The sequence below is a fragment of the Canis lupus genome, chromosome X (assembly GCF_003254725.2).
Source record: "Canis lupus dingo isolate Sandy chromosome X, ASM325472v2, whole genome shotgun sequence".
Lineage (NCBI taxonomy): Eukaryota > Metazoa > Chordata > Mammalia > Carnivora > Canidae > Canis > Canis lupus.
In genome coordinates, this window is record NC_064281.1 from 35,714,452 (window position 1) to 35,740,572 (window position 26,121).

Genomic DNA, 26,121 nt, shown 5'->3' on the forward strand with positions numbered 1-26,121 from the left:
GCAACCGAGCGGCTCCGGGATGGGGATGTGGTGCCCTCTAGGGGCCGCGGGGCCGCACGGCCGGGACCGGGGCGACGGCCGGGGGCTGGCAGGTGCGGGACCTGCGTGGACGCAGAGGCGAGCGGTTTGTTCAGCTCAAAGGGAGAAGCGGCTCCGAGCCTTTCCGAGTCGGCCTTCTGGTATCCCGCTGCCGCTGGCTAAAGAAAGTGAACAAAAAACCCTCGCACCCTCACACCCGCCCGGAGCTAACGAACCTGCGGTGTCAGGGCGCCTCATTTGCTAAAGACCCTGGGCGGGGCCCCAGAAGCGGCTTCACCTGGTCGCGTGTGTTTGTACAATTTGCAAAAGAGAACTATTGGAGCTGTAATTGGTTAAGATCGCTCTCTTCCCGCTCTGACTCTGTCACCTTCCTCTCGGGTCCTGGAGAGGCCGAGGGCCGTGAGGGGCTGGCTAAGGGGAAGTTGGGCTGGGAACACACTGAGTGTGCCCTTAATGGGAACCGTTTACAGAGGTAGGTATTACTGGCCCTCCCGCTGTAGGAACGACTTCCGGGAATAATCCCACTGCCCACCTGGCGTCATGACATCGAGCACCACAGCAGCTGGGCTGTGGGAGGAGGAGAAACGAAGTTTGAAATGTGCAGGGCTGGAAGCTACCCTGTGGGAAATTCTTCCAATCACCAAATGACTAAATTTGTGAGCAGATCAAAACAGAAAATTTTCCTCCCAAGAATATCATCAATAATGCAGTGAATATAATCGCAAACTTCCTAGAAAACGAATTATTTTTCAGGTATGTCCATATGCAACCAGTGGAAGCGATTCTGGCATAGAAAAGTGAACTGTAACAGATTTTTTCCGATCACACCAAAGGAGAAAGCGATAGATTTTGAATAGAGGTGATATGTGGGCTCTTGGTTTGTTTAATAATCGACTTAATGAAAAGAAGTGAAGTATATGAACACAATGGGAAAGTAGTTAAATTTCTTGTGGATTTGGGAAGCCTGGGTGGCTCAGCGGTTGAGCGTGTGCCTTCCGCCCAGGGCATGATCTCGGGGTCCTGGGATCGAGTCCCACATCGGGCTCCCTGCATGGAGCCTGCTTCTCCCTCTGCCTGTGTCTCTGCCCCTCTCTCTCTCTCTCTCTCTCTCTCTCTCTCTGTTTCTCATGAATAAATAAATAAAATCTTTAAAAAGAAAAACAATAAGTTATCTTTCTTTCCTCTTGCTAGAAAATGATATCACAAAATTGTTGTACAAATAGGTGTTCAAAGAGTCTGCAGAGGAAAACTGTAGGGGAAAATTGTATTTCTCAGCCTTTAAAATGCCATGTGTTAGGTGCCTGGTTGGCTCAGTCAGAGGAGCATGTGACTCTTGATCTTAGGGTGGTGAGTTCCAGCCCCATGTTGGGTGTAGAGATTACTTTTGAAAAAATGCTATGTATTGTGTTTTATTTCTGACTCTGAATAACATTCCTCTCCTACCTAATTCTGTATCCATTCTGTTTTTTTCTCTTTAAGGGCGCCCCCAAATCATAAAATCTTCAAACAACCACAAAACCTGGATCCACCCTCCCGCCCACATATATACACACAGACACACTCATCTCACATACTCGAGAATCAAGAAAACCACAGGCTCTCTGAGTAAAAAGAGGCACAAGACCCCTTCCCTAGAGACATTTGTGTGCCTTGGAGTAGTTCTTCTTGTCACTAAAAAGGCACTGGTGAATATAAGTCTGACATCAGACTTCTCCAGAAAATATATAGAATCATAAAATGCCCATTGATTTGTTAAAGGCTAGATCCAATGAAAATTATTTTTACTAATTAAGCTAATTTTACTAACAAAGCTAATTTTCCTGGGGAGCCTGGCTGGCTCAGTCAGTAAAACATGTGACTATTGATTTTGGGGTTGTGAGTTCGAGCCCCATATTGGAGTAGAGATAGCTTAAAAATAAAATCTTTTTTTTTTTTTAAAGCTGATTTTCCTCCTGGTTTCCCCAATGCCTTCCATTCCTTTAGTAGATCCCAAAGGAATTGCAGAGGACAGGTTTGGGCCATTATTTTGCCAATTCCCCTCAGTCAGAAGGAGTGGTTTTTCTTCCTTATTAGTCTTTTGGGTATTTTTAGGTTGTCATCATCTGTTATGCAAAAACAAAACAAAACAAAAACAAACTTATTTTGTATCTTAATATTTCATGAGCCAAACGTCTTTTGTTCTCTTGACATTTATAGAAAGAGGTTTTTTTTAAAAGTCTGCTACTCAGAGTGAAGTGGCCGCAACCTGCAGAGAGGTACCTTGTTCATTTGAATGTGCAGTAATATCCTGGTTGGTAGGAAGCTCCTAGTCCCATGATGGTTTTTTCCTGTCAGGCTGTACTAGAAGAAGAAACAGAAGAGGCATAAGGGTATGCCAGATGGTGAAAAATAGGTTTACGGCACCAAAATAGTGTTGTTTTTATTAAAAACTAGGCTAGTATTGAATGCCAGAAGGTGTGAAACCCAGCTCTGAGTAAGAATCTCCACATTTAGCATTAATCTTGGCCCATCTGAGCCTCCCACCAGGGGAAGCAGAGTGGGCTCACTAGCCTGCGTGGGGGCATTGTTGCCAGGCTGCCTGCACAGCATCCTGGAGGCTCACAGGAGAGCACTGGGCCCTGCTTCTGGGAAGGGCCAGCTTGGCTCCCCAACACCTTCCTGTCCTCATGCCCGCCCCATCACGCCAGAAGTTCTTGGCTAGGTGCTCTCCAATTCACCCACTCTCTTTCATATTGGATTCTGAAATCCAAGAACACATAAGGCTGGAACCCAGGAAGTTCTAGGCTTCTACAGCATCAGTGAAGGTAACAGCTATCTCCAAAAGTGTTCCTGGAACCTGCAGTGGGCAGTGACCCTCAAACACTCCAACTTAAGAGAAACCAGCATCTGAGAGGGTTAGGCTCCTCACCAGGAAATTCCTTATATACGTCCATCATCATACTCTGAGACAGTTAGCTTTTGCTTCTAAACAATCCACCACCAAGCCTAGTGCCTTAAGACACCAACTTTATTTTTTATTTTTTTAAGAGAGAGAGAGCACATGAATGGGGTGGAGGGGCAGAGAGAGAGCAAGAGCATCTTAAGCAGACTCCATGCTGAGCATGGAGCCTGATGCAGGGGGCTCGATCTCACAACCCTGAAATCATGACCTGAGCCGAAATCAAGAGTCAGATGCTTAACCAACTGAGCCACCCCAGGAGCCCCATCCAATTCTTAATTTAGCTCTTGATTCTGTGGATGGGGAATCTGGGCTTGGCTCCCCTGGTTCACACCCATGTCTACATTATCCACTGCCAGGGTGGCCAGGGCAGGCTGGTTTGAGATGGCCTCAGCTGGTCAGATCATCTCTCCCTCACAGGGTCTCAGCATCCCTCAGCAGGCTAGCCTGGGCCTGTTCATAGGGACGTGGCTGGGTTGCAGAAGAGCAAACAGAAACAGCAACAACGCTCAAGGCTTCTTGAGAGGCCTGGATCAGGTATGACGTTTGGTATTTGGATTGGTCAGAGCAAGTCCCAAGAGCAGGCCAGGTTCAAGGGCTACACCTCTTTTTTTTTTTTTTTTTTTTTTATAAATTTTTTTTTATTTTTTTTTATTTATTTATGATAGTCACAGAGAGAGAGAGAGGCAGAGACACAGGCAGAGGGAGAAGCAGGCTCCATGCACCGGGAGCCTGACGTGGGATTCGATCCCGGGTCTCCAGGATCGCGCCCTGGGCCAAAGGCAGGCGCTAAACCACTGCGCCACCCAGGGATCCCAGGGCTACACCTCTTGATGGGAGGAGCTGCTCTGCATTGAAGAGGGGTACAGGTACAGGGAGGGTAATAACTGTGGCCAGATGTTTTCTTTAAAAATTTTATATTGTGGGCTGCCTGGCTGGCTCAGTCAGTGGAACATGCAACTCTTGATCTCAGAGTTGTCAGTTCAAGCCCCACACTGAGCGTGGAGATTATTTAAATTGTTTTCTGTGGGACACCTGGGTGGCTCAGCAGTTGGTCAGGTCGTGATCCCGGGATCCAGGATCGAGTCCCACATTGGGCTCCCTGCGAGGAGCCTGCTTCTCCCTCTGCCTGCGTCTCTGCCTCTTTCTCTCTCAGTCTGTGTCTCTCATGAATAAACAAATAGATCTTCAAAAAATTTTTTTAAATTGTTTTTTGTATTGTGGTAAAATATACAGAACATCAAAATTACCCTTTTATCCAGTTTTACATATACATTCAGTGGCATGCAATACATTCACATTGTTGTGCAACCATCATCACCATCCATTTCCAGAGCTTTCTTTTTTCTCCAGAGCTTTTAAAAAATAGACTCTAAAAAAAAATAAAATAAAATAGATTTTAAAAATGCTGTCTTTTATTCACTTAGCACTTTTACAGTTAGTACAGGACCATTCTTTTCACTGCCTCAAAAAATCTTCTGTGTTTGGCCTATTCATCCCTCCTTCTCCCCCAACCCCTAGCAACCACCATCTTTTTACTGTCTTCATAGTTTTGCCTTTTCCAAAATGTCATATGGGGCACCTGGGTGGCTCAGTGGTTAAGCATCTGCCTTTGGCTCAGATCATGATCCTGAGGTCCTGAGATTGAGACTTGCATCGGGCTCCCTGCCCTCCCTCTACCCCTTCTCTCTGCTTGTATGCTCTCTCTGAAATAACTAAATAAAATATTTTTTTTAAATGTCCTATAGTTGGAAGTATACATTATGTAGCCTTTTCAGACTGGCTTCTTTCACTTAGTAACATGCATTTAAGTTTCCTCTGCGTCTTTTTATGGCTTGACAGCTCATTTCTTTTTAGTGTTGAATCATATTTTACTGTGTGGATGTACCACTGTTTATCCACTCACCTACTGAAAACATCTTGGTTGCTTCCAAGTTTTGGCAATTATGGATAAGCTGCTATAAACATCTGTGTGCAGGTTTTTGTGTGGACATAAGCTTTCAACTCCTTTGGGTAAATATCAAGGAACGCGTTCACTGGATTCTATGTTTAGTGGTTTTTTTGTGTTTTGGCTTTTTTAACATTTCTTTCCTTTTTTTTAAGATTATTTATTTGAGAGAGAGCGAGAGAGAGAGAGAGAGAGAGAGAGAACAAGCAAACAGGGCGAGCAGCCCAGCAAAGGAAGAGGGAGAATCAGGCTCCCCACTGAGATGGAAGCCCTATGTGGGGCTTGATCTCAGGACCCAGGATCATGACCTGAGCTGAAGCCAGATGCCTAACCGAGTGAGCCACCCAGGCACCTCCTTTTTCTTTTCTTTCTTTCTTTTTTTTTTCTTTAACATTTCTTTAAAAATAGGGATGTCCCTTTCTGGCGGTGACGACCTCCCCACGAGAACATGCCCCTTGCGAAGGATCTCCTGCACCCGTCCCCGGAAGAGGAGAAGAGGAAGCACAAGAAGAAGCGCCTGGTGCAGAGCCCCAACTCCTACTTCATGGACGTGAAGTGCCTGGGATGCTACAAAATCACCACCGTCTTCAGCCACACAAAGACGGTAGTTCTGTGTGTCGGCTGTTCTACTGTCCTCTGCCAGCCCACGGGAGGAAAAGCAAGGCTTACAGAAGGATGCTCCTTCAGGCGGAAGCAGCACTAAAAGCTCCCTGAATCAAGATGAGTGGGACACTATCCCAATAAACAGATTTTGGATACAAAAAATAAATAAAATTAAAATAAAATAAAATAAAATAAAATAAAATAAAATAAAATAAATAAAATAAAATAAAAATAGGGATGCCTGGATGGTCAGCGGTTGAGCATCTGCCTTCAGCTCAGGTCATGATCCCACAGTCCTGGGATCAAGTCCCACATGGGGCTTCCTGCATGGAGTCTGCTTCTCCCTCTGCGTCTCTCATGGATGGATAAAATCTTAAAAAACAAAATAATCTCTACACCCAACAAACAGCTCAAACTCAAGACTCCAAGATGGAGAGTCACACACTCCACCGACTGAGCCAGCCAGGCACCCTGCCTATGTTTAGTTTTTTAAGAAACTGTCAAACTACTTTCCAAAGTGGCTATAGCATTTTGTCCCCTCACCAGCAATGAGCGAGAGTTCCCATTGCCCCACATTGTCAGCAGCATTAGGCGTTGTCAACTCTAGAATCTTTCATCAACCCAAACAGAAACTCTGAACAGTGACTGAGCCTTCCTCCCTTCCTCAGCCCCTGGTACACCTTTTCTACTGTGTCTCTGAGTTCAACGACTCTAGCTCCCTCATACAAGTGAAATTGTGGCCTTTTTTTTTTTTTTTAATTGTAGCCATTTTTGAAAACAATCCATCACCTCTGCTCTTAGAATAGGTGGATTTATGGGGCTCCAAATGCTTCATCATCTATATCTGTCCCATATTCTAGGCACAGCCATCCTTTCCAGAGTCACGTGTACATGTCATCTCCAAGATGGCTGGCCTTGGGACGACTGAGTGGCTCAGTGGTTGAGCGTCTGCCTTCAGCTCAGGTCATGAACCTGGGGTCCTGGGATCGAGTCTCACATCCGGCTCCCCTCAGGGAACCTGCTTCTCCCTCTGCCTATGTCTCTGCTTCTTTCTCTCTGTGTCTCTCATGAATCTTTTTCTTATTTTTTTTTAATTTTTATTTATTTATGAAGTCACACAGAGAGAGAGAGAGAGAGAGAGAGAGAGAGGCAGAGACACAGGCAGAGGGAGAAGCAGGCTCCATGCACCGGGAGCCCGACGTGGGACTCGATCCTGGGTCTCCAGGATCGCGCCCCGGGCCAAAGGCAGGCGCTAAACCGCTGCGCCACCCAGGATTCCCCTCTTATTTTTTTTCTTATTTTTTTTGTTATTTTATTTTATTTTATTTTATTTTATTTTATTTTATTTTATTTTATTTTATTTATGATAGTCACACACAGAGAGAGAGAGAGAGAGGCAGAGACATAGGCAGAGGGATAAGCAGGCTCCATGCACCGGGAGCCCGACGTGAGATTCGATCCCGGGTCTCCAGGATCGCACCCTGGGCCAAAGGCAGGCGCCAAACCGCTGCGCCACCCAGGGATCCCTGAATCTTTTTTAAAAAGATTTTATTTATTTATTTGAGAAAGAGAGAGCACAGGAGCAGGAGGGAAGGGCAGAGGGAGAGGGAGAAGCAGACTCTCCGCTGAGCAGGGAGCCTGACGTGGGAATTGATCCCAGGACCTTGCAATCATGACCTGAGCCAAAGGCAGACACTTAACCAACTGAACTACCCAGGCACCCCCCAACTGATTTTAATCAGTATTCTCACTGTAATAAACTATAACTATGGGTATAACAACATTCAATGAGTTCTTTCTAGCAAATAATCAAACCTGAGGGTGGTCTTGGGGACCCCTGAACTCTGAAGTTGGTGTGAGAAGTGAGGACGGTCTTATGGACTATTGCCTAGTTTGACAAGAGGGTACACAGATGGAGAATGCTATCCTGTTAACAGTAAATGCAAGAATAATGGTCATAATGCCCTCAGTCAGATGGGGCATGGGGATGCTTCTGGAAACTGCCCAGGGAGAATCACAAATTCAGTTCAAACTTGTATTGGTTGGTGATGATGGAAAAATGACATTCATGAAACATCATCTGGTGAATTGGAGAATCATGTGACTACATCGGAGGTTGAGGCCCATTCCTTTGTGTTCCACACCAGCAAGAGGACCATTCAGTCCAATGTATGGAATACAATAGGTCAGGAGAAATTTGGTGGACCAAGAGATTACTATTATGTATAAACCCTGTGTGCCATTGTAATGTTCCATGTGACATGAAGCGTTACTTCTGAGGATGTGCCTAACTGGCATAGAGATTTGGTACGAGTATATGAAAACATCCCCATCACACTGTGTGACAACAAAGTGGGTACTAAGGACAGGAACGTTAAGGCAAAATCCATAATCTTCCATCGAAAGAAGAATCTTCAGTAGTTTGACATTTCTGCTAAAAGTAGCTACAAACTTTGAAAAGCTCTTCCTTGGAGATCCCTGGGTGGCTCTGCGGTTTGGCACCTGCCTTTGGGCGATCTTGGAGTCCCAGGATTGAGTCCCACGTTGGGATCCCTGCATAGAGCCTGTTTCTCTCTCTGTCTCTCATGAATAAATAAATAAAATCTTAAGAAAGAAAGAAGAAAGAAAGAGAGAAAGAAAGAAAAAAGAAAAGAAAAGGAAGAAAAGAAAAGAAAGAAAAGAAAAGAAAAGAAAAGAAAAAAAGAAAAGAAAGAAAAGAAAAGAAAAGAAAAAAAGAAAAGAAAAGAAAAGAAAAGAAAAGAAAAGAAAAGAAAAGAAAAGAAAAGAAAAAAGAAAAGAAAAGAAAAGCTCTTCCTTTGGCTTGTTTGAAAACTAACTGTAGGGCAGCCCCGGTGGCGCAGCGGTTTGGTGCCGCCTGCAGCCTGGGGTGTGATCCTGGAGCCCCGGGATCGAGTCCCACATCGGGCTCCCTGCATGGAGCCTGCTTTCTCCCTCTGTCTGTGTCTCTGCCCCTCTCTCTCTGTGTCTATGAATAAATAAATAAAACCTTAAAAAAAAAAAAAGAAAACTAACTGTAGACCCTAACTTGGAGTTTGTCACCATGCCTGCTCTTGCCCCATACCAGAGGTTGTCACCGACACAGTTTTGGCAGTGCAGTATGAGGCTGGTAGAACGGGGTGGCGGCGGGGGGGGGACTGGGCGGGCCACCACAGTGTGCCCAGAAACACCATCTCCACATGTATCAGATACCTCTATCCTTTTGTGGCTGGTGAGCAGTTTCATGGTGTCCATGCCAACTACAGGTTGGCTGCTCTCTAATGAACGTGCCTTCTTCCCATTAGACCATCTTTATTTTAAGTGCCTTATAGGAAGAGATACATTTAGTTTCAAAATCCATTTGCAGGGATCCCTGAGTGGTGCAGCGGTTTGGCGCCTGCCTTTGGCCCAGGGCGCGATCCTGGAGACCCGGAATCGAATCCCACGTCGGGCTCCCTGCATGGAACCTGCTTCTCCCTCTGCCTGTGTCTCTGCCCCCCTCTCTCTCTCTCTCTCTCTCTGTCTCTCTGTGACTATCATAAATAAAAAAAAAAAATCCATTTGCATTACAGTAAGAAATTTCAACGTGGGGATCCCTGGGTGGCTCAGCAGTTTAGTGCCGCCTTCCACCCGGGGCCTGATCCTAGGGACGGAGAATCAAGTCCCGCATCAGGCTCCCTGCATGGAGCCTGCTTCTCCCTCTGCCTGTATCTCTACCTCTGTGTGTGTGTGTGTGTGTGTGTGTGTGTGTGTGTGTCTCATGAATAAATAAATAAAATCTTAAAAAAAAAAAAAAAGGATAGGGGGCCTGGGTGGCTCAATTAAGTGAGTGACTCGATTTTGGCTCAGGTCATGGTCTCGGTTGTGGGATTGAGCCTCATGTTGGGCTCAGAGATCAGCCTGGCGTCTGCTTGAGATTTTTTTTCTCATCCTCTCATCCTCTCCCTCTGCCTCTCCCCACTCTGTGTTCGCTCTCTCAAATAAATAAATAAATAAATCTTCTATTTTTTTTTTTTTTAGAAAGTATAAGAACAGGAGGGGGAAGTGGGTGAGGGAGGAGATGAAACAAAATTGACCCTACTCTTGATGAGATGAGCACTGGGTGTTATACCATATGTTGGCAAATTGAATTTAAATTAAAAAAATATATTTTTTAAAGATTTTATTTATTCATGAGAGACACACAGAGAGAGGCAGAGATGTAGGCAGAGGGAGAAGCAGGCTCCCCATTGGCAGCTGGATGGGGGACTCGATCCCAGGACCCAGGGATCATCACCCCAGCAGAAGGCAGATGCTCAACCACTGAGTTACCCAGGTGTCTCTTAAATATTTTTTAAAAATTTGACCCTACCTTGGTAAATGATGAAGCTGAGGATTCATTATCTATTCATCTATTTTTTAAACATGTGTGAAATTTTCCATAGTAGAAAGGAGGAAATGAAGGGAGGGTTGTGAGGGACACCTGGGTGGCTCAGTGGCTCAGCGGATTAGCACCAGTCTTCTGCCCAGGCGGGGTCCTGGCTTGATCCTGGAGTCCCCAGATCGAGTCCCACCGTGCTTCTTCCTGTCTATGTCTCTGCCTCTCTCTGTGTCTCGTGAATAAATAAAATCTTAAAAAAAAAAAAGGAGGGTTGTGAAAATTTCATTAGGAAGCTGGATATTTAACACCGCTTCTAATAGTTTATTTTTCATTTTCTTTACATGATTGCATAATACAGTTAAATCATTTCTTTTCCCACCAGGCCCCATTTTGACTCTCCAAATACTCTCCAGTTCACCCCTGAAAGTCATTGGGATATTATATAAATTTTCTGGGTGTCTCATGACGTGAACAAGGACGAGGAGCCTGGCCTGACCCCACATCCACAAACCTCGCCAAAGGCCGCCGGCGCCCCCGACAGGGCTCCAAGAGGGCAGGCGCCCCGGCCTCCCCGCCCCCAGCCGTCCCGGGCGGGAAGGGACGCTGAGGAAGCGCAGCCTCCCGGGGGCCCAGGGCGGCTCTCCCGGCCGCTCCTGCCCACGCTCTGGCTTCCAGGAGTGGCTGCGCCCAGGCTCGCCTGCCCCGTGGCGCGCGCCCCGGGCTCGGGGTGGGGGTGAGGGTGAGGGTGCTGGGAGCGGCCGGAAAAGGCGGGCCAGCCTGAATTACGAACCGCTCCAAACCATCCGGGGAGGGGCCAGAAGCATCTCTCAGGCCTTCCATCCCCACCCCCTCCCACCCGCCTGCGGCTTTGCGCACGCCCTGGCCTCCCGGTCGCCCTGGGACGCCCCGGCCTTGGGGAGCGGGAGACCTCTGCCCCGCTGAGTCACACTCTCCGGGAGCCCTGGGACCCCTGGGCTCTGATCCTCGACGGCTGTACACCCGCGCAGCCCCGAAGTGAAGGGGCGCGGCGCCGAGGGCCGGGGAGATGGGGGGCGCGGCGGCCCCGGCTGGGCGTGGAGCGCCCCCCGAGGCAGTCTGGAACCCGACTTTCCGCCGCCTTAGCGACCCCGTCCCGCTTCCCGTTTGGAATGATTGATGCGAGCTCTCCTGCCTCGAAGCCACCCTCCCAGGAAGCCCTCTTTCCTTGCAAGGGCGCCCAGACCCCGCGGCGCGAGCGGGGAGGGAGGGAGGAAGGGGGGGTGGGCAGGCGGGCAGAGGGGAAGGAGGGAGAATGAATGAATTGCATTGGCCGGTGGCATCCGCAGCGGACGATGCGGACACTCCCGGTGGGGGCCCCCTCCCCCGGGCCCAGCACTCGGCTTCCCCGCGCCGGCTGCAGACAAATGAGCCCCCAGCACGCGGACCAGAACAGAAGCAAGGCTATTTTATTACTTCTTATTTATATATGTATGTATGTATTTATTTATTTATTTATTTTGCACGGTAATTAATAAATAAACTGCTGCACCGGAGGGGAAAAAAAAGCTAGCAAGCAGAATCCAAACATGCTCTCGGTTGCCATTTGGTTATGTAAGAAGGAGGAACGAAGGCTAGTTGGCCGTAAAGAATTCCTCCAATGCCATGCTCCAAATCAGAGCCCCTGCAAGGAATTAAATCAAAAGGGAAAGCAGGCACCAACAGCCAGCACAGAAAGTGGGGCAGAGTTCTGCCAGCAGCTCACGTAATGTTCCTGCTCCTAAGGGGACGACTGTCACATGTCGCAGAATTAGGCCCAGAGAGCCACCAGCCCTCCACACCAGCTCCTAGTTCCACCCCTGCCTCCCCATTCACTTTCTTTCTGAGCAAGGGTGGGCTCCCAGGCAGCTTCCTTTGTTCTGGGTGCCCACCTCCATCCATCAGGGCCAGAGGTGCTGGGGCAGGGGGCACACAGCTGCCCCAAGGTACAGGGCCACCAGAGTCCCCTCACCCAGGAATTTAGGATTGAGATGGAGAAAGAGAAAAAATGTCTGAAGAGCCAGAGGCCATTGGGTGTGTAAACAGGGGAGCTGTGGGGGGCTGTAAGCCTGAGGAGGCAGAGGGAGCAGTCAGGGAGAAGAAAAGACCAAGGGAAGGAGGGAGAGCGTGAAAGAGAGAAAGGGAGAGACAGCATAAAGAGCTGCTAAGCACAGAGGGTCAGACCACAGGAATTCTGCTTATGCTCCCAGCTGCCTTCTAGGCCTTTCTGAGGCCCACCGCAGCAGCCCCCTCCCCCATCTTGCGGCAACAATAATCCCTGTCTTCTGGTTCACCAGGCACCTGTGACCTATAACCTTCAAGCTCAACGAGCTTGAAACTTCTGTTGCTTGTACTCTACGGGCTTCTAAATCACATGCCTTCTATCAAGCTTTTAGTTTTTAGAGAAGTTGTAGGTTCACAGCAAAATTGAGAGGAAGATAAGAGAGTTCCCATATACCCTCTGCCCCCTCTACATACACAGCCCTCCCCCCTCCCCCAATATCAACATCCCCCACCAGAGTGCACATTTGTTAAACTGATGAACATACGTTGACACATCATAATCACTCAGAGTCTGTAGTTTACCTTAAGGTTTATTCTTGGTGATGTACGTTCTATGGCTTTGCACAAATGTAGAATTGTTACTGATTTGATCTATTACAGCCACTCACCCAGGAAACAGGTGAGTCCTGGCCCTGCCCCGGCCACCTGCTCAGTCCAGGGGAATCCCCGGGAAATTGGGGGCCAGACAAGTCAAAAGTGCAGCTCTTGGTTAAGTTTGCCAATGCTGGGGATCCCTGGGTGGCTCAGCGGTTTGGTGCCTGCCTTTGGCCCAGGGCACAATCCTGGAGTCCCGGGATGGAGTCCCACGTTGGGCTCCCAGCATGAAGCCTCCTTCTCCCTTTGCCTGTGTCTCTGCCTCTCTCTCTCTCTCTATGTCTATCATGAATAAATAAATAAAATCTTTAAAAAGTTTGCCAATGCTGTTGCCAAACAAACTCACATAAACTCACCGCAAGAGACATCAATAACTCAAGAGGTGAGGGTTTGGAAGAGAGAAAGGGAGAAATTTATTTCGGGTGCTGGCAACTGGGGCTGGTGGCAGGCTCAAGCGACCTCTCTGCCTGCAAGATGGACATCTAGAGCTTTCGAGAGAGAGATTTGGGAGGTATGTGCAAGAGAGCAGGCAGGGAGCGCATGATCGTGCATGGGGGTCAGTATGGGTCCAGGCCATGAAGAGGACGTGTGGGGTGTGGCCTTCTAGGCATTCCACTGGTATCAGGGCTTTTCTGGTCTGGTGCTTGGAATGTTCTGGTCATTGCAAAACATCTTCGTCAATGCCTTAAGAAAATGTGATAAGAAATAAGCACAATGGGTTTTAGTTAGAGTATGAGGTAAGCAGACTTGTCTATTCCTGGTTTTAATTGTTGGGGTCTATAGTTGAGCAAGAGGGCTCGCTGACATAATGACATGTATCCAGCATTACAGTGTCATACAGACTAATTTCATTGCCCTAAAAATCCTCTGCACTCTGCCTCTTCTTCCCTCCCCCTAAGCTCTGGCAACCACTGATCCTTTTACTGTCTCCATAGTTTTGTCTTTTCCAGAATGTTAGAGTTGGACTCACTCAGTATGTAGCCTTTTCAGATTGGCTTCTTTCACTTAGTAATTCAAATTGCTTTTTTTTTTTAAAGAATTTATTTATTTATTCATTAGACACAGAGAAAGAGAGACAAAGAGAGAGAGAGAGAGAGAGGCAGAGACACAGGCAGAGGGAGAAGCAGGCTCCACGCAGGGAACCTGACGTGGGACTTGATCCTGGGACTCCAAGATCACACCCTGGGCCGAAGGCGGCGCTAAACCACTGTGCCACCCAGGGATCCCCTGCTTTTTTTTTTTTTAAATTAGTTTCGTAGGTAGAATTTAGTGATTCATCAGTTGCGCATAACACCCCGTGCTCATCACATCGAGTGCCCTCCTTAATGCCCATCACCCAGTTACTCCATCCGTCCGCCCCTTCAATTTGCTTTTATGGTAGAAGTTTCCCATTTGCATTTTTCCCAACCCTTCTCTTCTTTAGTGGACATACTACATCATACCTTCCAGTTGTGGGAAAAAGCATATTTGGGATCTACCAATAAATTGGAATCAAACGTTTTTCCTTTGGGAAAAAGGGAAATGACACTCACTGAATCCTAGACACTAGAAATCCCAGCATTTCTCATTTTGGCCATAGTCCAACTGATCTAGAGCATTCTCTGACTTCATTTTCCAGAGCAGGGATGTTAAAAACCTGGGGATATGTGTTCTGAATGGCAGCTGCTTCCCCCAAGGATGGGCATGCTCCTGAGCCTGGCATCCAAGGGGCCATCCCTTAAGTGCCCCCCCCTCACCCCAGGCAGCACGGGCCCATCTGCAGTAAGTAGAGGCCAGTAATGCTGTGCATCGAGATAAAACCATGGGGGCCTGTTTCAGGGGCACTTGCAAAGACTTCTTGTCCCCTTTACCTGGAGGTCAAGAGCATCGTACTACTGGCACACTTAATCCCCACGCTGGCCGTGCGATTCTCCCATCACCTATAATAATGACAGTAACAGCAGTGGCCATTTACCTACTGCTAATTATATGCCAGGCACCTTGCTAAGCACTTTATACCTATTTATTTAATCCTCCCAACCTCATGAGATCGTATCCTTCATTTTATAACCAAAGAATCTGAGTCACAGGAAAATTGTTACATGCTCAAGGTCACACAGCTTAGAAGTGGCCTACCCAGGATGTGGGTCCAGGGAGTCTAGTTCCAGGGTTCGAGTGGGAACCACAGCGCTGTGATGGGGGAAGATATTAGTTATATATTGCTGTGTAACAAAAGCCTCCAATACTTAGTGGCTTAAAATAATGGACAGTTATGGCACACAGTTTCTGAGGGTCAGGAATCTGGGTGCTCTGGCTCTGAGGGTCTTGGGGGGAAGGCTGTAGTAAAGGTATACTCTCCCAAGACTTTACTGAAACTAGAGGATCTGCTCTTTCTTTCTTTCTTTCTTTCTTTCTTTCTTTCTTTCTTTCTTTCTTTCTTTCTTTCTTTCTTTCTTTCATCATGAGAGACACAGAGAAAGCAGAGACACAGGCAGAGGGAGAAGCAGGCTTCCCACAGGGAGCCCTATGCGGGCTCGATCCCAGAACCCCAGGATCACCACCTGAGCCAAAGGCAGACACTCAACCGCTGAGCCACCCAGGCGATCCTAGAGGATCTGCTTCTGAGCTCATTCATGTGGCTATTGGCCGGAGGAGGCCTCAGTTCCTTGCCCTGTTGGCTTTTCCATAGAGCTGCTCAGGACAAGCTTCCCCCAGTGTCAGTATTGAGGGGGAGAAAGATATTGAGAGATGAGCCACACACTCTACCTTTTATGACCTAGTCTTCCAATTACACATCATCACTTCTGCCTTCTTTTATTTGTCAAGCCAACCCACACTCAATGAGAGGATTAAGCAAAGGCGTGAATATACCAGGAAGCAGAGATCACTGGATCACCATCTTGGAGGCTGGCTACCACAGCTAAGCATAAGGACCTTGCCCTCAGAAAATCCTAAAGCCTGCTTTAGAGGTGATAACAAATAGCTACTGAGCCCTGTGCAAATGTTTGTCACCACTCAGCAGGCCCTTCCCTGTGTCTGACACATTTCACCAGGCACTATGGGGAGAGGTAGACTCATCTGGAACATGAGCTCTGTGGGGACAGGCTCTACATCTTCGGCAACATATGGTTGTCAGGCTTCCATGAATATTTTTAATTGACTGACACTAAAGAAGTAAAAGATACACTCCCTGCTCTTAGAAAGTTAACAACCTAGTTTTAAAGCAATCTATTTTTTTTAAAGATTTTATTTATTTATTCATGAGAGACACACAGAGAGAGGCAGAGACATAGGCAGAGGGAGAAGCAGGCTCCCTGTAGGGAGCCCAATGTGGGACTCGATCCCAGGACCCCAGGATCATGCCTGGAGACAAAGGCAGATGCTCAACCACTGAGCCACCCAGGTACCCCTAAAGCAATCTTTTTTTTTTTTCCCTAAAGCAATCTTAATTGCATTTTATTTGCGTACCTTTTGTTGTAAAATATACATCACATAAAATTTCCACTTGAATCATTTTTCAAATGTACCGTTTAGTGGCATTAAATACATTCACATTGTTGTACAACCATCACCACCATCCATCTCCAGAACTTAATCATCATCTCAAATTGAAAATCTGTGCCCATTAAAGAACTCCCCATTTCCCTCTCTCCCCCACCCCCCACCCCTGGCAACCACCTTTCTACTTTCTATGAGTCTGGCAAACTCCAGGTACTTGATACCAGTGGAATCATACCATACTTGTCCTCTTGTGACTGGTTTATTTTGGCCTAATGTCTTCAAAGTTCATTCATGTTGCAGAATGTGTCAGAATTCCCTTCCTTTTTAAGGCTGAATAATATGTTCCATTGGATGTGTATGCCACATTTGGTTTACCCATTTATCTATCACTGGACATTTGGGGTGCTTCCACCTCTGGTCTATTGTGAATAATGCTGCTATGAACGTGCGTGTGCAAATCTATTTGAGTCCCAGTTTGCAATTCTTTTGGGTACATACCCTGAAGTGGAATTGTTGGGTCATATGGTAAGTCTGTATTTCTTTTCTTTCTTTTTTCTTTTTTTTTTTTATGTCTAATTGTTTGAGGAACCACCATACTGTGTTCTTAACAACCCAGTGTCAATAAACACTATTGTTTTGGGGCCCCTGTTCTAAGCTCTATATACTTTATTTGAAACCAACACTGCAAGGTAGAGTTGTTATTCTCACTTTTCAACAGATGAGTTAATTTGCTCAACATCGCATAACTATTTAGAAGGCAAGGTCAACACAGATGGATCGCTTAGCAAGGCAAACGGCTACAAATCCAGTTCAATAAAACCCAAAGTCAGTGCAAGGCCACAGGGTGCAGCTGTCTGCAGAAAGGTTCCTACGAGTAAGTGGTGAACCACATTTTGAAGATGTTCTGTGATGAGGCATCTGATGGAAATCTAGGAAGACACTTGGCTGCAGAAGGGACAAGAGCCTTACTTTGAACCCTAGGGGTCTGTGTGTGATTCTCTTATCTGGGCTTGTCAGGGGCTCCATACAGCATCCCTATCCAGAGAGGCTTTTGAGAACCATCAGCCCAAGTGGCAGAGTGGCTTGTACCATAGCAGAGCTGTCTCTTGCTCTGGGTGCCCTCTGAACTGTCTGCCTCCCTGTTTCTCAGCAATTGGATCAGAGCAGCTGGCTAGAATGGGGTGTATGTTGCCCCTAAAATTCAAAATGGGGGTGCCTGGGTGGCTCAGTTGGTTAAGTGTCTGATCATGACCTTCAGCTCAGGTCATGATCTCAGGGTCCTGGGATCGAGTCCCCGCATCAGGTTCTTTGCTCAGCAGGGAGTCTGTTTCTCCCTCTGCCTCTCTGGCTCTCATTGTCTCTCAAATAAATAACATCTTTAAAAAATAAAATAAAATAAAATCTAAAATGACACTGTAGGGGAGCACACTTTACCAGCCCAAAATAAGTCTCTTTGGCATAAGGACCATTATAGGCTGATTATTTTCAAGGGACTGCAAATAAGTGAAACTCAGAAAACTAAGCGGATGGTACCCTTTTGAAAGAGAGGTTTACAGGTGTAAGGGAACTCACCCATTTCCAAGTGTGTCTCTCTGGTGGTTCCAGGGAGAAGGGGATGACTCCATATCTCTAGAAACTCATCAGTGGAGAACACAGTGACTTAACTCTGCATAACAACCTTACCCTTGTTGACTATGCTTTTTCTGATAACCTCACATAACTGACTCCCCACACCCAACATCTTTTGTCTTTAGTTGGAGATGATATTTAAGTGATAGCTTCTGCCATTTGGGGGAGTTACTCAGTTATCCTGGGTGTCTCTCATGCGTGCAGGAGGAATCTGTGTTTTTAAACTTCTGTTTGGTTTTCTCTTGTTACTTCATCTTGTATTTCAAGGGGGTCTCAGCCAAGGACCTAGAAGGGAAGAAGGAAAAATTATTCCACTGCTTTGACACGAAATACTGTGCCTTTTTCTTGATGGTAAGGGTGTTCCAACTTGTGTTTCATTTTGGAAGTGGCATCCCACTGGCTCCCTAGAAACTTCCTCCAGGTGGTGGAAATTACAATATGTGAATAGTGAATCCAGTTTTGAAGTTGCGATCAGAAAGGTAAATGAAGGAAGAGAATGGCATTCGAGGCGGAATAAGGGCAGAGGCACCATGACACAGACAAGCATGTTACAAATGATCTACCACACTGATGTATGCAGAGGGAACAAGGATGGTTCACCTGGAGGGCTCACGGGACTCAGGATACAGCTGCACTCATGGCTGAGATTTATCACAGGGACACAAAGCCCAATCAGCATAAGGAAAAAGTGCACGAGGCCAAGTCCAAAGGAGACCAGGAATAAGCGTCCAAGATTCCTTTTCCCGTGGGGTCACACAGGACATGCTTAACTCCCCCAGCAATGTGCAGTGATGACATGTTTGAAATGGAGTTTACCAGAGAAACTCATTAGAGACTGGTTTTTACTGGGGGCTCATGTAGGCACGCTTTGCCTGGCATGACCCACATTCCAACCTCCCAGAAAGAAAGCAGTTCAGCATGAACCACACTGTTTTCATAGAGTCTAGGCACAGTGGGCCACTCTTATCAGGTAGGGAATGGTGGGAGAACACCTGGGTGGCTCAGTGGTTGAGCATCTGCCTTCAGTTCAGGTCGTGATCCTGGAGTTTGGGGATCGAGTCCCGCATCGGGCTCCCTGTGAGGAGCCTGCTTCTCCCTCTGCCTCTGTGTCTCTCCCTCTGCCTCTGTGTCTCTCTTTATGTGTCTCGTGAGCAAATAAATAAATTTTTTTTAAAGTAGGAAATGGTGGAAGCCCTCCTCAAATCCCGATTTCCAGGCACCAGTCAAGGGCCAACCTGGGCAGCTGGCCTTTCTACGTAGAAGCAGTCAGGCTTGCTGTGTCAACCTCATTTTGCACAACACATATCCCATAGAACGGCTCAGACAGGTCCATGAGGGAGATGCACAGGTGTTCATTCAACTGCTATTGTGGTAACGGGGATCCCCAGGCACTCTGGGCATCTGTCACAGGGACAGGGTACATGGTTCAGTAGGGTGGAGGTGTACCCTGGAATATCATGCAGCAATTAGAAGCAATGGATTATATGTACACGTATTGACAGGAACGGATCTGAAAAACTTAATCCTTGGTGGAAAAAAAGGTGAGAAACAGGCTGATATATATAAGCCAATACCATTAATGTAAATTCAAAATATATACAGGTACTATTCATATAAATTTCAAAAACAGGAAACATAATGTGTACTGTTAGAAGTCCAGATGCAAATCACCCTTGGAGAGGTAGTGACTGGTAAGGGGCATGAGGTGCTTCTGGAGCATTGGTCCCATTCTCTCTCTCTCCTGAGCTGGGAGCCACACAAAGGTGTGTCTATTTTGTGAAAAAATTTCCACCTGTATACTTATGATTTGTGCATTTTTCCATGTGTGTTACATGGCTATACAATTTACATTAAAACAAAAAGCTCATTGGAGTGCCTCGGTGGCTCAGTTGGTGGAGCTTCTGCCTTTGGCTCAGGTCACGATCTTGGGGTCTTGGGGTGGAGCCCAGCGTCGGGCTCCCCATTCTGCAGGGAGTCTGCTTCTCCCTCCCACTCTGTCCCTTTCCCCCCATTAGTGCTTGCTCTCTCTAGAGCTGTCTCTTTCTCTCAAATAAATACAATCTTAAAACAACAATAACAACAACCCATATTCATGGAAAAGAGCCCATAGGAAGGAAAAGATAAATACTAAAATGATTGTCTAGGGGCAAGGGAGGTGAGGTGGGAACAGAGAGAAAATGAAGAATACCCGCACACACTCTTGCATGCGTGCACGCAATAGGCCTTAGGGGGATCAGTGTTGTTAATAGGACACAGAGGAGTATTATTAATTTGCCCCTCTGCACCTGGGTTTTTTTTTTTTTTTTTAAGATACTAAAAAGCTCACCTTGTGATTTCACTGTTCAGAGGGACTTGATTTCTTTGCAGTGTTTATGAGCCCAGCTCTGTTTACCCAGTTCCCTAAGAGATTGGTGACCCCTCACCCCCCACACTGTCTCCAACCTGGAAGAGCACTAAGGGTTACCTAGCAGGGTTGAGATCCCAGAAGGCCCACCAGCCTCGCTCTGGAACCCTCCGGTCAACATCACCCTTGCTGAGTGACTTAGTAGAGAGGAAAGATGCACTCTCATCAAATCCCCGGAAAGACTTAAGAGAGATTTGTAAGTTCTCACCAGAGCTGCATCCCTATCCCCTGGAGGGCTCATTAAAGCACAAAGTGCTGCCCTGCCCCCCGGGGGTGTCTGATTCAATTGGTCTAGGGGGAGGCTAGAGAATTTGTATTTCTAACAAGTTTGCAAGAGCTGCTGTTGCTGATACTCCTGGAACCTCACTTTGAGAACCACTGATGCTTGGGATCCCTGGGTGGCGCAGCGGTTTGGTGCCTGCCTTTGGCCCAGGGCACAATCCTGGAGACCCGGGATCGAATCCCACGTCGGGCTCCCGGTGCATGGAGCCTGCTTCTCCCTCTGCCTATGTCTCTGCCTCTCTCTCTCTCTCTCTCTCTGTGACTATCATAAATAAAAAAATAAAAAAATAAAGAACCACTGATGCTACAAAAGACGAAGAGAAGTCCAGCTACCAGCCATTTCTGATAAGCAAGATTTCCTCCCCCAGAGCCACCCCAGGCTACAAAACAAACCTCAGCTCTGACTGTGCTCTAACCAGATAGTGTGACCCCAGACGTGGAGCTGATTGCATAGACAATGCAGGAAACTCATGAGGGGAAGATCTGTAGGTTTTGAGACATCAACAGGCCACTCCTCCAACCAGCCCAACCCTCCATCCAGCACAAGAGGTGGTGGTCTGAGCTTTCAGCTGAGAAATTTGGGCAATGGCCAAGTTCACTAGAATGGTAGTCTCAGGGAAATGTGAGTGTATATCCAAGCAGGTAATTGCATGATGACCCCACTCGAGAACAGAGCATGTTCTGGAAAGAAGTGGTCAGTAGGGAGTCTGGACCAGGGCTTCCTAACCTCTTCACACACTGAAAATGATTAACACTTGCAGTATTCATTCCAGATTGCTGATAAAAGGTTTGGTTAAAAAAAAAAAAAGAAAAATGATTCTATTTCCTTTATATATCTAATCATGGTAATAAAAAAGGATTTGGTGACTAAATAAAATATAGAAGTTGTATACAATTCAAATAAAATTACAAGAAAGTGTACAAGCATCAGTTCTTGGGGCAGAGTTGTAGGCCATTACCTGCACTTAGGTAGCCACAGCACTCTGGCTGGGAAGCTCTGCTCCAAAGCCTCCTACTCCACCAAGCAGGAACCAGGTTCCACCTGCCAGAGGCAAGAGCCAAGCTGACCAAGAGGTCCCCATTGGGGTGTTGGTTAGCTATAGCTGTGTAACAAAACATAGCGGCTTAAACAACACTGAACACCCTCTCACAGTGTCTGTGGGTCAAGAGTCTGGGAGTAGCTCCCAGGGTGGTTCTGACTCCACGTCTCCCATGAGATTATAGTCAAGTTTGGACTGAAGTCTCTGAGGACTCCACTGGGCTGGAGCATCCACTTCCAAAATGGCTGACTCACATGACCGGCAAGTCAACACTGGCTGTTGGCAGGAGACTTCCATTCCTTACCACGTGGGCCTCTCTTGAGAGCTGTGTGAGTGTCTTCGCAACATGGCAGCTGGCTCTTGCCAGAAAAAAATGATCCAAGAGAGAAGAAGGCACAAGCTACCATTTCTCTTATGGCCTGACTTCAGAAGTCATGCAGTGTCACTTCTGCAGTCTCCTATTAGCTACGCTGCCATTCATTGAGGGAGGGTTGTATACAAGAGAACAAATACCCCAGGGCCAACATCCAGGGCCATCTTTGAGGCTCCTGACATAGGCAGCCTGGGCGGCGGGGGGGTGAGGTGGGTCGGGGATGGCTAGGGCTCTACACTCATATCCTGGCCTACAGGAACTATTCCTCTGGGCGATGCTTCTTCCTAAACTCTAATTTGGTGCTCACTTTATCAGTTAGGATTAGGCATGGCTGTTAAACAGAACATAAGTGGTTTACACCAGATAGATGTTTATTTCTCTTTCATTTAAAAGAAGTCCAGAGATGGGGCAACTCAGGTAGCTCAGCCGTTAGCACCGCCTTCAGCCCAGGGCATGATCCTGGAGGCCTGGGATCGAGTCCCACATGGGGCTCCCTGTATGGAACCTGCTTCTCCCTCTGCCTGTGTCTCTGCCTCTCTCTCTCTCTGTCTCTCATGAATAAATAAATAAAATCTTTTAAAAAAATAAAATAAGATAAAAATAAAAGAAGTCCAGAGATAAGCAAACCAAGGCTGACAGGTGGCTCCATAGGCTTCTGGGACTCAGGTTCTTGCTATCTTTCTACTCCTTCATCCTCAGGGCAGGGCTTCCATCCCTCAGATCACAAGGCTGCTGGAAGTCCATCAGCACACCCATATTCTAGGCAGGAAGGAAAGGAAAGGCAAAGGACAAAAGGCCTTTCCGAGAAACCTCATCCACCAACTTCCCCTCACATGTCAGTGGTCATCCCTAGCTGCAAGGGAGTCTGGGACCGTCATTTTCTATCTGGCATATTGCTACCTCCAATAATACCACGGTACTGTTGGTAAGGGGGCAGAGGAGAAAGAGGAGTGGGTAGGCATGTTTGTAGTGGGGACAGAGGGGTGCAAGAGCATCTGGCTCCTGGTGGGGGGGGGTCCCAAACAGACCAGGTTTGGCCACTTGCTACTGACAAAACCCAAAGGCAGAGAAACAAGTGGAGGTGAAACAAGGAAGGACTTTATTTCAGTGAGGCCACCACCAGGAAGACAGTAGATCTGCATCTCAAATATTGTCTCCAAAGCGCCAAAAATACTTCCAGGTTTATATAAGGAAAACGTGGAGGTGGAAGCACCTGGCTGGCTCAGTCAGAATCAGCTTGTGATTCTTTATCTCAGGGTCATGAGTTTGAGCCCCACATAGGGTGTAAAGATTATTAAAACATAAATTTTAAAAAACAAAGGAAAAAATGTGGGTCAAAGATGGGTGGGTACACGCAGGTGGCAAGGAAGGTCAAACTGATCACTGTCTTGGAGTCAATCATGGGTGGGATCTTGCGGGCTCAGGGCAGTTCTTGCTCTTGAGGGGTAGTTTCATTTCCCAACAGGGGATGCTTTGCCCTGGGGTCTTCCACCTGAGCCAAGAGACAAGCTGGAAGAAACCCAACTAGAGAGGTCAAAATCGGGATGCCTGGGTGGCTCAGCAGTTGAGCGTCTGCCTTTGACTTACGGCGTGATCCTGGAGTCCTGGGATCTCGGGATCGAGTCCCACATCGGGCTTCCTGAATGGAGCCTGCTTCTCCCTCTGTCTACATCTCTGCCTCTTTTTCTGTGTCTCTCATGAATAAGTAAATAAAATATTAAAAAAAAAAAAAGAAAGGTCAAAATGGAGGCAGCTGGGGCATCTGGGCAGCACCATTGGTTAAGGATCTGACTCTTATTTTATTTATTTATTTATTTATTTATTTATTTATTTATTTATTTATTTTTTAGGATGTGACTCTTGATTTGGACTCAGGTTATGATCTCGGGGTGGTGGGATCTAGCCCCATGTCGGGTTCTGTACTGAGGGTGGGGCCTTCTCCCTCTCCGTCTGCCCCTCCCCTCCATGCATGGGCATGTGCACACTCTCTCTCTAAAAATAAATAAATAGTGAAATAAATAAATAAAATGGAGGCAGCTGAAGTCCTCTATCATGTCCACCATGTTTGCTAAGCAAACTTCCCACAAAATTATTTAGCCTCCCAGTATCCTTCATTCAGAGTCGGGGGGTTATTAATGGGAAACATGGATATTTCTGGACCATGAAAACTTATGTTCAGTGTAAAGAAATATGTACTTCTTTTATTTTTTTAAGATTTTATTTACTTATTCATGGGAGACACACAGAGAGGCAAAGACACAGACGGAGGGAGAAGCAGGCTCCCTGCAGGGAGCCGGATGCGGGACTCTATCCCAGGACCCCATCCCAGGACCCCAGAATCACGCCCTGAGCCAAAGGCAGATGCTCAACCGCTGAGCCACCCAGGCGTCCCAAGAAACATGTACTTCTTAAAGTCAACATACTGGAATCCAGCCTACATGTCAGCTTGGGAGCCTTTGGTTATTCCAAGACAGTGATCTGGACTGATGCTAGGGGGTCTAGGAATAGAGCTCCTGGATCCTGGAGCCCAGCCCCTCAGGTGTGCCACCTAGCCAGCTCTCCTGGGTCAGGCCACTTTTCCCAGGACACTGCCAGGGAGCAGAGCACCCCCACTGCTTGCAGGGTGGCCGGCCTCTATCCCTGCCTCTGCCCTGGGGATTCTCTGCCCCATCCCACCCGCTGGGGGGGGGGGGAGAGTGCCCCTCCCTCCACTCTCCTCCCTTGTCACCCAGCAGGACCTCTTCAGTCAGCCCAGGCTTTCCCTAAACACCTGAACCAGGACTTGCCTCCAGTGGCTCAGCTTTTGCCACCCTTGCCAAGGCCCTGAGGCCAGGGACTAGATCTGGGCTGGGCCTGCTCTGAGAGGAAAGTACCAGAAGAGCTGTGAAATAATAGTCCGATACATTTTCCTGTCTTGAGTGAGAGGTAGTGGCCAGCCTGGGCATGCTAAGGAGCTTAAACTTTATTCTGTAGGTGTTGGAAGCTACTGGAATTTTTTCCACGAGGAAGTGACATGACCAGATGGGCATTTTAGGAAAATGATTCTGGAGGCAGCAGGGAGATTGAACTGGAAAAAACAGGTTCTCGAGAGAAACAATCATACAGTCCAGACGACATCTTTATTTTTTTTTAAGATTTTATTTATTTATTCATGAGAGACACACAGAGAGATGACACTCTAGTGTCTAGGACCTTTGCTCCCCTTCCCAATCCTACCCCCTCCCCAATTGCTCCAAACTCCTCCACCTGGCTCCCCAGGGGGACTCTTACACTCCAAACTCACCTCAGATCTGGGTCTGACTCTCTTCCCACCTCCTCTCCAAGTCCTTCCGGTCATAATTGAGCCGTTTCAGGCACATGATCCCATAATGCAGACTCACCCTGAGCAGTAGGGGAAAGTGGGGTCACAGATGAATCCTCACAACTCCAGTGGCTGCTGCTGCTTCCCTCCCCATTGGCTGTGGTCTTCTGGGAAAGGTCGGGGAGTTGTTCCACTGGGTCAGTTTTAGGGAATGCTGACCTTCCCAGGACTTGGGGTATTTTCAACAGGCAGTTCCTATTGGCTAACCTGGACAGGGTATGGGGTCAACTAGCCAAGCTGTCTGAGGATTTGGACTTTTCCTGATGGGCCATCTTATTGGTTGGAAGGGGCACAGAATTTCAGGATTTCCTGAGAATCCAGGCTAATCGACCAAAGATAGTCCGAGGACTTTCCCATCACCAGTCCCATTGGCCAAAGACTCTCTAGGAGTGAGGCTTCCCCTTGGACTGTCCCCATTGGCCAGGCAGCCCCCACCTGTGGAAGCTGTCCACCATCTTGAGTTGGCCCCGGAGCTCCTTCTTGTTAAGATGATCTAACATGCAGGCATCCACCAGTGACTCCATGAAATAGCTGCGGTATTGGGGCAGCCCCAGGCTGGGCAGCCAGTCGTTTCCCACCCACTCATGGTTCATGTCACCATATGCCAGGATCTGGGGCCATGGGCAGGTGGGGGAGGGGTCAGAAGGCCTGACCCAGAAGATCCCGGGTCTCCAGGATAATGCCCTGGGCTGAAGGCAGGCACTCAACCGCTGAGCCACCCAGGCATTCCAATAAAACTGTTTTTTTTTGTTTAGATTTTATTTATTTATTCTTGAGAGACACAGGGAGAGAGAGAGAGGCGGAGACAGAGACATAGGCAGAGGGAGAAGCAGGCTCCATGCCGGGAGCCCGACGTGGGACTCGATCCCAGAACTCCAGGATCAGGCCCTGGGCTGAAGGAGGCAGCACTAAACCGCTGAGCCACCCGGGCTGCCCAAAACTGATTTTTAATAAACAAGACAGGGGCACCTGGGCAGCTCACCTGGTTGAGTGT

General features: G+C 47.5%; 2 protein-coding genes and 1 pseudogene across 2 annotated transcripts; 2 read left to right on the forward strand and 1 right to left on the reverse strand.

The window, feature by feature from the left end:
* The first annotated feature begins 5,340 nt into the window (after positions 1-5,340).
* On the forward strand, positions 5,341-5,656 carry LOC112673287 (40S ribosomal protein S27-like). Its single transcript, XM_025468966.3, has one exon. The coding sequence runs from the start codon at positions 5,374-5,376 to the stop codon at positions 5,626-5,628; it is 255 nt and encodes an 84-aa protein (XP_025324751.1). The 5' UTR covers positions 5,341-5,373; the 3' UTR covers positions 5,629-5,656.
* Positions 5,657-7,509: 1,853 nt separating this feature from the next.
* On the forward strand, positions 7,510-8,807 carry LOC112673225 (GTP-binding nuclear protein Ran-like; annotated as a pseudogene).
* A 16,190-nt stretch (positions 8,808-24,997) lies between these two features.
* Positions 24,998-25,776, reverse strand: LOC125754628 (liprin-alpha-3-like). The gene is made up of 2 exons (XM_049107427.1): positions 25,563-25,776; positions 24,998-25,147 (listed from the first exon to the last, which is right to left on the reverse strand). Exons 1-2 carry the CDS (start codon positions 25,718-25,720, stop codon positions 25,051-25,053), a joined length of 255 nt encoding a protein of 84 aa, XP_048963384.1. The 5' UTR covers positions 25,721-25,776; the 3' UTR covers positions 24,998-25,050.
* Positions 25,777-26,121: the final 345 nt, after the last annotated feature.